This window comes from Carcharodon carcharias, chromosome 14 (assembly GCF_017639515.1).
Source record: "Carcharodon carcharias isolate sCarCar2 chromosome 14, sCarCar2.pri, whole genome shotgun sequence".
Lineage (NCBI taxonomy): Eukaryota > Metazoa > Chordata > Chondrichthyes > Lamniformes > Lamnidae > Carcharodon > Carcharodon carcharias.
Window position 1 is genome coordinate 100649011 of NC_054480.1, and position 13070 is coordinate 100662080.

The window sequence follows — 13070 nt, forward strand, 5'->3', positions numbered from 1 at the left end:
ATAATCCTTTATGTATATTACTGACACCAGAAACGTACAATCACCAGTGGAATTTACACCAAATTCCGGTTTAAAAGCTGCACATCAGCTTCCTCCATTCGAAGGAAAATAACCCTAGCCTATCCAAGATAAAAGCAAAGTACTGCAGATGCTGGAATTTGGAAACAAAAACAGAAAATGCTTGAAAAACGCAGACCTAACAGCATCTGGAGAGAAAAACAGAGTTAACATTTCGGGTCCATATGACTCTTCTTCAGAGATGCTGTTAGGCCTGCTGAGTTTTTCCAGCATTTTCTGTTTTTGTTGGCTAGCTTATGCAATCTCTTCTCATAGCTGCAATTTTCAAGCCCTGGTAATATGCTTGAAACTCTCTTCTGCACTCTCCCCACAGCAATTATGTCCTTACTATAATGTGATGACCAGGACTATACATAAAATTCCAGCTGTGGCCTAACCAGTGTTTTATCACCTTGTCCACCTGTTCTGCCACCTCAAGGACCTGTGGACTTAGAATCATAGAGGTCTACAGCACAGAAAAAGGCTCTGCGGCCCATCGAGTCAACACAGGTCAAACAAGTACCTAACTATTCTAATCCCATTTTCCAGCACTAGGTCCATGGTCTAGTATGCAATGGCATCACAAGTGCACATCCAAATACTTCTTAAATGTTATTAGGGTTTCTGCCTCTACCACCCTTTCTGGCAGGGAGTTCCAGATTCCCACCACCACTGGGTGAAAAAATTCTTCCTCACATCCCCTCTAAACCTCCTGCCTCTTACATGAATAGGATGGGAATAGAAGGATACGCACCCCGGAAGTGCAAAATGCTTTGGTTGATGGGCAATATGATCAGCGCAGGCTTGGAGGGCCGAAGGGCCTGTTCCTATGCTGTACTTTTCTTTGTTCTTTCTTGTTCTGGATGCATTTTAAGAATTCCGCTCCCTCTAAACCTATCACACCATGACTAACCCAGTTAATGTTGGGGAAGTTGAAATCCACCACTATCACTACCCTATTATTTTTACACTTCTCTGAAATTTGCCTACATCTGTGCTCTCCTATATCTCTCTGACTGTCTGGAGAACTATAGTACACTCCCAGCAACGTGATTGCTCCTTTTTTGTTTTTCAGTTCTACCCATATAGCTTCACTTGAGCAGCCTTTAAGATGTAATCCCTCCTTACTGCTGTAATTGATTCCTTCATTAATATTGCGATATCCCCTCCTCTTTTACCTCCTTCCCTGTCTCGCCTGAAGGCCCTATATCCTGGGATATTGAGCTGCCAATCCTGCCCCTCTCTCAGCCATGCCTCTGTGACAGCAATGACATCATACTTCCACGTGTTAATTTGTGCCCTCAAATCATCTGCCTTATTCGTCAGACTCCTTGCATTAAAATAAATACCAACCTTGCCAAATTCCCTTGTGTCTTAACTGGCCTATATCTTCTATGCCTTCCAGACACACTTGCTCTCTCTTCTAATTTTGGCTATATATCTCCCCCTGCGGAACCTTCTCTCAGGATCCCACCCCCCTACTAACTTAGTTTAAACCTCCTCAATAGTACTATCAAACCTCCCAGCAAGGATGCTGGTCTTATTCTGGTTCAGGTGTAATCTGTCCGCCTTGTACAGGTCCCATCGCCCCCAGTCCCAATGTCCCAGAAATCTAGAGCCCTCCCTCCTGCACCATCTCTCCAGCCACGCATTCATCAGGACTAAGCTCCTATTTCTATACTCACTAGCACGTGGCACTGGAAATAATCCAGAGATTACTGCCTTTGAGGTCCTGTTTTTTTAATCTGCTTCCTAGCTCCCTAAATTCCACTTGCAGGACCTCAAGCCTCTTTCTACCTATATCGTTGGTACCAATATGTACCACAATTTCTGTCTGTTTGCCCTCCCCCTTTAGAATGCCCTGCAACTGTTAAGTGACATCCTTGAACCTGGCACCAGGGAGGCAACACATCGAGTCATGTCTATGGCCATAGAAAAGCCTGTCTGTTCCCCTTTCTGTTGTGTCTCCTACACTATTGCTCTTCCCCTCTTTTTCCTCCCCCCCGACCACCATCCGCAGCTGAGCCACTCAGTGCCATGAGCATGGCTGCACTCTCCAGAGGAACCGTCACTCTCACAGTTTTCCAACACAGAAAAACAGTTCTCAAGTGAGATGCACCCTAGGGATTTCCTGACTACCTGTCTGCCACCTTTCTTCTGACCGATGGTCACCAATTCCCTCTCTGTCCGCACTTCTGTAAGCTGTAAGGGTCACGTCTAAAAACGTGCTATCCATGAAACTCTCAGCCAAGCGGATGCACCTCAATGCCTCCAGCTGCCACTCAAACTCCGAAACACAGAGCTCAAGAAGATGCAGCTAGTGGCACTTCCTGCACACGTGGTCGGTCAGAACTCAAGGAGCATCTAGGACTTCCCACATGTTGCAGGTGGTACATAACATGGGAATCAGCTGCCCTGCCATGCCTCTAGTTGAAAAAATCCCTTACTTTAAGTTAAATACAGTAAAACAATGTTAAATTATTTCTGTACTTTAAATAAAATCTAGAACTCTTACCTTTCCTTGGCTTAATCTATTTTAAACTGGAGAAAAAAAAACTTACCCACTACTCACCAATCAGCTCTCACCTTTGTGCTGATGTAACTTTTTGAAGCTTCCCCACACTTGCACTGGTTCTGATCTCTCTGCCACTCTCTCTTGTGATGTCCACTCCTGATATTTTCAAGAACTGGCTACAAGACACTCTTCCCAGACTGTTTCACCGCGATGCTGACTGCAGGACACTCTTCCCAGACTCATTCCAAGGTCACTCACTTCCTCAAGCCCTCTCAATAATTTCCTATTTATTGAATATTCCCTTGCTTTGTTTGCTTTTCCCAAATGCATTCTCTTTCATTTTTCCGCATTGAATTCCATTTGACGTTTCTCCAACCACTCAACCAAACTATTGATATCATTCTGGCGTCCACAGCTATCCTCTTCATGATCAACTACACAGCCAATTTTTGTGTCATCTGCAAATTTCCCAATCAGGCCTCCCACATTTAAGTCTAAATCATCAATATATACAAAAAACAGCAAGAGTCCCAACAGTGAGCCCTGTGGAACACCACTGAAAACCGTTTTCCATTTGTAAAAACATCCATCGACCATTGCACTTTGTTTCCTGTCACTGAGCCAATTTTGGATCTAACCTGCCACCTTCCCCTGTATCCCATGAGATCTCACTTTCCTGACCAGCATGCCATGTGGGACGTTGTCAAATGCCTTACTGCAATCCATGTAGACCACATCCACTGCACTCCCTCATCAATCCTCCTTGTTACTTCCTCAAAGAATTCCAGCTAGTAAGATATGATCATCCCCTAACAAAACCATGCTGACCATCCCTAATGAATCAGTGTCTTTCTAAGTGACAGTTTATCCTATGTCTCAATTGTTTATAATAATTTGCCCACTACCAAAGTTGGACTAACCAGCCTATAGTTTTCTGGCCTATCCCTTGCACCCTTTTTTAATAATGGTACAATGTTCGCAGACCTCCAATCGTCTGGGACCTCGTCTGTATCTAGTGAGGATTGGAAAATGATCCTCAGGGCAGTTGTTATTTCCTCCCTGGCTTCCTTCAACAGCCTGGGATACAATCCATCTGGCCCTGTAATACATCCACCTTCAAGGATGCCAGTCCCTTCAGTACTTCCTCTCTATGCTTATTGTTTCTAGTATTTCACACCCCTCCTCTCTAACTAGAAGGTCTGCATCATCCCTCCTCTTAGTGAAGACAGAGACAAAGTACTTATCGAGAGCACTGCCCACATCTTTTGCATCAACCCACAAGTACATCTCTGATATGCCCTACCTTTTCCTTAGTTATTCTCTTGCTCTTAATGTACTGGTAATACATCTTGGGATTTTCTTTGATTTTACCTGCCAATATTTTTTTGCATCCTTTCTTTGCTTCCCTTATTTTCAATTTTCACTTCACCTCTGTACTTAATATACTCCTCTCGGCTTTCTACAGTATGAAGTATTTTGTGACTATCATAAGCTTTGTTTTTCTGCTTTATCTTGGCCAGTATGCAACTGGATAACCAGCAGGCTCTAGATTTGGCAGTACCAACTTTTATCTTTGTGGGGACATGCCTACGCTGTGCCCGTAGAATCTCGCCTTTGAATGCCTCCCATTGATTTGACAGTTTTTCCTTATCATTGCTGTGTCCAGTCCACTGTCGCCAGCTCATCTCCCAGCTTTGTAAAATTTGTCTTCCCTCAATTTAGAACTTTTGCTCCTGTTCTACCTTTGTCCTTTTCCACAATGATGCTAATTCTAACTTTATCATGGTCACCATCTCCAGAATGGTCCCCCACTGCTACTTCTTCCACTTGCCCAGCTTCATTTCCTATGGCTAAATATAGAACTGCAACCCCCACGTTGGGCTTATTACATGTTGGTTAAAAAAGTTCTCCTGAATGCAATTCAAGAATTTTGCGCCCTTCACACTGTTCGCATCCCAATTGTCCACGACTAACTAGGCCACATCAAACCCCACTGCTCCCCGAGCCACAATTGTGAAATTTGATCACGCCATCTAATTGTTTAATTTAGGTTAACAGAATACGAGCATCGGGTTTGTAAACTTAATAAGTAAATAACTGTTTATTGAACAAATTATCTTTAACCAGTGGCAAAAAAAAGGAACTACTAATTTCTAACGTTATAACCTAAACTCTACTCCTTCTTTAATCCCTATACACATACAAGACATAAGACACACAAAAACATGGATTTTAAGAGTGGGATAAAACAGGTCAATAGCACCAATTCCAGAGTACAGGATTTGATGTGTTGCTTTTGATCGGTGTTTCCCAAGTTCCTTTCAGTTCTTTGCTGATGACACGAGGTAGTCTGTCCAGCACTCTCAGTCTTTGGTTCACTGGTTGAGCACTTGCTTTTTAATATCTCTAACGAATTTTTCTCTTGACAGGGGTTTTTCAGAGAGAAAGCAGGTTATAGAGATAGGAAGAAAAAACCAGCTAGCTATTATTGTAGAATTACTGGGATCTTCTGCACACAGGAGAAAGAGGTTTTAGGTCTTTTCTCTTTTCAGTCTGTGAGCTTTTCTGCTGCACTGCTCTCATACAAACACTGGTCAGCTGGTCAGGAGCCAATTAAAATGTTGTCGCCAGACAGTTCCCCTTAGACCAGACTCATCCTCAGTTTTTCATGGTACACACTGTTCCAGAACAACAACATTGTATATATCCCTCACACTGTTCCAGTAGACATGTCTTTCAAACTGCAGCCATTGTAATTTTAATCCACAGTCCAACAAAAATAAAAATATATGTCCTTCACATAATATTAGGGCAGTTGAAGTCCCCAACTATTATTAGCCTATTGTTTTTGCACTCAGAAGTCTGTCTACATACTTGCTCTTCTAACTCGCTTCCACTATTTGGGGGTCTATAGTACACTTCTGGCAATGTGGTTGTCCTTTTTTTTTATTTGAGCTCAACCCAAATGGTCTCATTTAGTATATCATCCCTCCTCCCAACTGTAATTGATTCTTTAATCAATAATGCTACATCCTCACCTTTTCTATCCCCCTCCCTGCCCTGCCTGAAAACCCTATATCCCGGGACGGTGAGCTGCCAATTTGCCCCTCCTTACACCAAGTTTCCATTACAGCGACGATATCATGCTGCCAAGTGTCTATCTGTGCTCTCAGCTCATCGGCTTTATTTACCATGCGCCTTGTATTTACATATATACCTTTTAACACTGCCAGGTTCCTGTGCTGTACACTTGTTAACCTGTGCTTCTATCTTTCAGAGTCACTCACTCCATTCTCCATCTCCTGTTCCCTGCTCTGAATTTGCCCTCAGGTTCCCATCCCCCTGCCAATCTAGTTTAAACCCCCCTGCCCATCAGCACCTGCAAATCTCCTTGCAAGGATATTCGTCCCAGTCCTGTTCAGGTGTAGACCATCCTGCTTGTAAAGGTCCCACCTTTCCCCAGAACCAATCTCAATGCCTCAGGAATCTGGTGCCCTCCCTCCTACATCAGCTTTCCAGTCACATGTTTCATCGCTCAACTGCTCTATTTCTTTCTCACTTGCACGTGGGATTGGGAGTAATTCTGAGATTACTGCTTTCAAAGTCCAGCTTTTCAATCTACTTTCAGGGCCTCGTCTTCTTTCCTACCTAAGTCATTGGTACCAACGTGGACCACAACCTCTGGCTGATCACCCTCCCCCTGAAGAATGTCCTGCAGCCGTCCCATGACATCCTTGACCCTGGCACCAGGAAGGCAACATACCACCCTGGAGTCACGTCTACAGCCATGGAACACCTGTCTGTTCCCCTAACTAACGAATCCACTAGTACAACGGCTCTTTCTCCTCTCATGTACAGCAGAACTGCCAGTGGTGCCACAAACTTGGGTCTGACTGCACTCCTCCGAGGAACCAATGCCCTCATGAGTACCCAAGATGGAAAACCGACTGGTGACCGGGACCCCAGTGGGCTCCTGCACTACCTGCCTAGTTCCCTTGGACTGCTTGGCGGTCACCCATTTCCTTTCTGGCTCAGGCTTCTAAGCTGCGGTGTGACCACCTCGCTGAATCTGTTATCCATGCAGCTCTCATCTTGTGGATGCACCACTGACTCCAGCCGCCGTTCAAGCTCTTAAACCTAGAACTCAAGGTTCTGTAGCTGGTGACACTTCCTTAACATGTGGTCGTCTAGGACACCGGTAACATCCATGACTCCCCCCATATTATAAAGACACATAATCTACTCGATCGAGCTGTCCTGTCATGGCTTTAATTTACTTCCCTTGCATTAACTTTATTTTACTTTGGTTTAGTTATGCAACGTTATTTTACCTGGCCTCAACTTAACTTGATTTCCCTATTGACTGTGTTTCTTACTTAAATGTAAGTAGCCCCTTCTTTTAAAAAGAACGTGCTTTTCTAATTCTCAACTACTTGATAATACTCCCTAACAGCAGTTTCTCACCAACCAATGAACTTATGTTCCTCCTATGATGTTAAGTGGTAGATGCTGCTGACTGTCTGTCCCAGGGTCCTGCTCTCGCACTGTCCTCTAGGTGCAGCTGACTGCCTGGCTCGGGGTCCTCCTCTCTCACTCTCCATGGTTCTTGATGAGATGGAGAGTGTGTTTACTAAAGGTGCCATAATTGTACGGGATGGACCAGAGGGCTTTTCCTGGCTCTCGCTGTTTTGATACCCTTCTAGAGCTGTATTATTTATACCAAAGAACAGATAAAAAGGAGTTGAGTGTGTTTTGTTTTAAATGCCAACTAAAGTGATTGTAATGGGAGTTGTGATGAAGTCAGCATGAAGCTTACTTCTATCTCCCACCCTTTGATCCTCAATCACAAGTTCACTGCAAAAATCTTTAACAAAGATGAAATTGGTTAAATTTGAGCGGTTGCATAGTATGAAGGGTTAATAGCTAATTGCTAATATACATCATCAATGGTGTCAGATCACGTGTCAATGGAACTCAAAGAGATGGTTCTGGATGCCGGTGCAGACACAATGGGCTGAATGGTCTCTTTCTGCCCCATAATTTTTCTATGGTTTTATGGAAGGAGCCGCATGCCTATCTATCCTTGTACATAATTGTATATAGTTAATAAATGTTTGACAGTTCCTGGAGGCCTTGCTTCGAGCAGTCTATATTAAACACACCATGGAACCGTTTATGATGATGTGTCCGCATTGGGTCCATGTTTCTGAAACCCCTGTGGAAGCTGGATGTTTTAGAAAATAACCAAAGTCACTCAAAGTCTCCATTTGGAGTTTTGACACTTGACCGATTTGGACATGGAAAGAAAAATAACTCACCTTAATCATATACTCTATTCGACTGTGGGAGTGTTTTTCAATCACTGACTCAATCCAGATCAGAGGCTTGACCTAGTGATCAAAAAGATGCAGCGGTGTTAGTATCCTCCATGATTTTTAATTGGAAACAAGTCTTTAAAAAGGCAAGAGTCACTCTGGTAAGCTCTGTACTCACCTACTCCAAAGAGAAAGTCTACAGGTTTATACAAGAGTGTGGCTGTATGTTACTGCTTTACAGCCATATTCTTACCAGCCCCTGCAACCCAATTATAGGTGCTATGACTTTAAAGAAAATCATTAAATTCAGTCTACACAAGTAATTGGGACCACATACGACAGGCATGACTGAGCTCAGCAGGACGGAGCCTCCCGCCTGTCAGTGGTGCTACAGTATGAACTGCTCTGCAGGATTTCAAACTAAGGGTGAGACCTACACAGCATGCTGTGAACACTGCGTTTCTGAGAATGGCACATTCTACATCTTTTCCTGCCTGTGTCTACTTGGTAACTGATTTGGAGATAAAAAAATAACCTGCCAACAATTCAGCAAGCACAGAAGAATACAGGAAAAAGTAATAAAATTCAGGAGAATATAAAAAAAAGAACTATTTTCTATTACGATAGCAGTATTTTCTTGAGCAGCAGTATCATATTTCAGCAGAGAGGACAACAGGTCCCCTGGGTTGGGAATATGAATAGAAAAATTTGAAAGCTGTTGATTAACTCTCAAAATGCCATTTAAGCTCCGTTATCAAATGAAGGCCTGTAATCATAATGAATTGGTGACTTTAGTGCTAGGACAATCAAAGGGAACATAATCATTTATCAAGGTCTGACTACGTACACAAGGGCTTGTTCTATAATTACAGTTTGGCATACCAATCAAACAAACAGGGTAAGGTAAGTGTTTTTCCCCACAGTTGAATATTTTGTTCTATACAAGCCTCTGCAGCTTTTAAAATCTTAACAGGGGATTAAAGAAGCATTGCAGCACAACCCATGCCACAGGCCAAACCCTTTTCACAACTGTAACCTGCCCAAGCCAACTGCTCCCCACTGTAACTCCTGTCACTATCCCAACCCACCCAACCAATAACTCCCTACCCAACACAAGACCATGGTCCAGCCATTTCTATGATCACATCTCAGGCAACAGCCCACTCTCCTACACAACCAACCCATTCTTAGGATCCAAATTCACCCAATTAGGATAATCGATTCCCTCTCCTCTGCCACTCCCTCAATTCAAACCCTCTGAATGACTCGTCTAAAAAAGATGCTAGTGTTTTCCTTGCTTTTTGAAGAAATTTCATGGGGGAAAACTAGATTTTGTTGGGCCAAAGCTTCCAGCGAAGTTCTATTGGTTTAATTATATTTGAAGGTTTTAGAGTTGCAGGTCTTACATACTCGCTCAAACTTGTACTGTCTCAATTTCATCAATTCAAGGGGCTATCACTTGGTTCTAATAGTCATTTGGAAGAGGAGAGTATTTATTCACCACTGGGTGAGTGAATTATTGAAAAAAAAACTGAATGCATCGGATCAGGATATCTCATTGATAATTCCTTGTGAATTTCCATCTAATGATTTCCTGTAACCTATCAGACAGAGATTCCAGGCTGTGCATCATATACCTACTCATTCATGATTCATTGTGCACAGTTCAGTACCTACATGTGTGTTTAAACGGTAGGACATCAACTCAAATTCTCCATCTGGTGGAATAAAGGAAATGGTTCTGTCGTTCTCGAATCGGGAGAGGCGTACACATTGGTGAAACTTTACATCTTCCAGCTCCACAGATTTGCTTTTCCCACCTGCCTCGGGAAAGAAAAGAAACCCTTTTAAATGGTTTTACGTTCCAGCACCGAGGCCATCTTTTTCAAAACAAAGATTCAAAGAGTTTGCCAGTTGCTCCCTGGCAGTAACAGGAATGGTGCAGAAGTAAGAACCAACACTTGATTTTGTAACTTTAATCAGAAACTTCACAGATTTGCAATGCTTTAATATCAGAAGTAGTGTGCACTGTGAACTGGTACCTTAATTGTTCCATATATTTAAAAGATTTATTTGTCCTTTTCCAATATTCATTCCTCTAAGAATTGTTTCAAATTTCATCCCAACAGATAAACTTAGTCATCTATATTCTCTCAATCTTCTCAATCATCAGGAATCTCTGGAGAACTTAGTAAAATATCCATTATAGTTTAACTAATTTTAGTCCCCATCTCCTTTTTGACACATGCAATTGTTTGTAGCAGGAACTTTATTTCTCTTCCATGACCTGATCTCATGTAATATTTGCATACTATCCAGCTCCTCCTCTGTAATTCCTGGAAAATAGATTTCTTTCCTAACAGCACTGTGGGCATTCCTACAACACATGGACTGCAGTGGCTCAAGAAGGCAGCTCACCACCACCTTCTCAAGGGCAATAAATGCTGGTCCTGCCAGTGACACCTGCATCACAAATAAATTTAAAAACAATTCAGTAAGCTTCTGTCTCATTTCACAGGTAAAGACAGATGTGCAGTAACCATTAAGTCCCGACATTTCTTTGTCTCTAGATTCCTGTTTCCAACTATTACATTAAAGTGCATCAACATTTTCAATCAGTCTTTGGGGTTGCCATCTCGGACCAGGCAGGATATCAGCATGTGCTATTGCTGCCAGATGTGAAGCATCCCTCAAAATGAGCAGCTTATGTTCAACTCCTGTAGCTTGATGATGAGTATTCCTCGAATGGAACAACTCCTCATGAAATATATGGACAAAATAGAAATATTTATGATCAACCCTTTTTAAATTGCTTACAGATTTTTACTTCTGGCAAGAATCAGAGTAAGCTTCAAACAATATTAGGGAATGGGACATGCATTATAAGTAAGTCAAAAATAATAGAAAGTATGACTACAAAACAATGGTGACTGCACTTTCAGAGTACATTGTCGGTTGTGATGCACTTTGGAACATCCTGAGGATGTGTATGGTGCTAAATAATGCAACTTATTTCTTTCTTGATTGGAGTAAGAGAAACAACACCAACAAGACAAAATTAATTTTACTTGTTGCTGAGAAAATAGTTCATCCTCCCCAATTTTCTCTTCCCCATCTCTCCTAAAAGTAGTGGCATGTTGGGATATCAGCCCGAGAAGACGCACAGCCTTCCGCTACCCATGAGTCAGGACACTGTGCATCAGTGAGATGTATTTTTCTAGAACTGAATTTGGTTGCTTATTTCTGTACTGTCCTACCCTGTCAGCCACACAAAGATGTACAGTGCCCGCTTCCGCCTAAACAGAATATAACATACTATGGCAACAAACTACCCACACCCCCACACAAATAAGTGCCTTGCGGAAAACACAACTATTTACTGACAGCAGTGTTTTCATTAGAGATCTTCTTTGGTTAAACAAACAGCTGCTTTAATCCAGTGAAATTACAAGTCAGAGAATGGACAGTAATCTTCCTAATGGTTTGGCAGGGTCAATTTGCTTCCAAATTCAGGATGTATGGGAATTGCTGGCACAAACAAGGCAGCTGGTGGTTTGTGGGCAAGAGATCACTGCTGGCCAATACATCATCTGGAAACTAATTGGTTTTGTAAAAAAATAACTTTTGGCTTTTCAAAGAAGTGGGTAATCTGGTTTATTCTGTAAAAGTTATTTGTGCTCTCTTTACAGCATGACAACGAGAAAGTTTGCAGATCAATGCACAGCTCAGTGTGTTTATCTGGCTGCCAGGGAAGTAGTGGGGGGGGTTCTCACCAACGTCATATGCCAATATTTAATCCTCAACCACCACTGGTTATTATTTGGACCATAGAGCGCCTGATATTAATGGGAAGCTGGTAGCCTTGGTACGCAATTGGCTAAGGAATAGGAGTAAAAACTAGAGGGAAGTATGCAGTCAGACTCCCCAGGGGCAAATTGAGTCTATATTACAATCAATGCTGTTTTCGTTTTATATAAATGACCTGGAATTGGGAATAGGAAGGATAATTTTGAGGTCTCTGGATGATACGATTTCTACACGTTCACATTTTGCAAGACATGACAGCAGCAGATCTGAAGAGGCTTGACTGGGTAGATGCTGAGTGGTTGTTTCTGCTGACTGGGGAATCTAGAACACAGGGCACAGTGTCAGTACAAGGGGCTGATCATTTAGAACTGAAATGAGGAGAAATTTCTTCACCCAAGGGGTTGTGAAGCTTGGAATTCTCTACCCAAGTGCATTTAGATGGTTGCATTATTGGTTGACTGCATTTAAGGCTGAAGTAGACAGGTTTTTGATGTCTCAGGGAATCAAGGGGTAATAGGGAGTGAGCAGGAAAGCAAAGTTGAAGCCAAAGGTCAGCCACAATCATGCTGAGTAGCGGAGCAGGCTCAACAGGCCATATGGTCTACTCCTGTTCGTATCTCTTGCATACTTGGGGTGATGGTGGAGGGATGGCGGCAGGGAAGAGAGAGATTAAATTTAATGTGGGTAAGTATGAAGTAATGCACTTTGGGAGAAATAACAGGGTATAGCAGTAACATCTAAATGGTACTATTCTGAACCAATACAAGAACATAGGGTCTTGGAGTGCATATTCACATCTTTGAAGATGACAGGGTGAGATGAGAGGACAGTCAAGAAAGTGCTTGGAATATTTTGGCTTTATAAATTGGGACACTGAATAAAGAAACAAGAACATGGTTTTAAACCTCTACAAATCTCTAGTTAGGTCTTGGCTGCAGTATGTTGTACAATTCTGAGCACCACATTTTAAGAAGGACATTACAACCCTGGAAAGGGTAAAAAAGAACATATATACAAATGGATGTTAACAAGGCTGGTATTTAGCCATTGTCCACAGGGGCCTATCAGTATCTCCCTCTGTTAGAGAGGAACAAGTGGTTAAATAGCTTGAGGGGCATCACTCTGCATCAATTATGGGTGAGGCAAGGAGGCAGGCCTCCATGAACTACCACAGCCAGTACAGGGGTTGAACCCAAGCTGTTGGCTTTATTCTGCACCACACTCTAGTCATCTTGCCAACTGAGATAACCGACCCCCACGCACCAGGGATGAGGGAATTCAGTTACATGGAAAGATTTGAGAAACTGGGATTGTTCTCCTTGCGACAGAGAAGGTTAGCATTCAAAATTATGAGGGTTTTGATACAAGTATGGAGA

At 42.5% G+C, this 13070-nt stretch overlaps 1 protein-coding gene across 1 annotated transcript in view; it reads right to left on the reverse strand.

The window, feature by feature from the left end:
* Positions 1-13070, reverse strand: part of ap1m1 (adaptor related protein complex 1 subunit mu 1) — a 117296-nt gene that overhangs the window by 67947 nt on the left and 36279 nt on the right. Inside the window, exons 7-8 of the mRNA XM_041205583.1 lie at positions 9565-9707; positions 7891-7962 (exon numbers count right to left, since the gene is read on the reverse strand). Of these exons, the coding sequence (XP_041061517.1) occupies positions 7891-7962; positions 9565-9707 (215 nt within the window). The remainder of the gene's footprint in view (positions 1-7890; positions 7963-9564; positions 9708-13070) is intronic.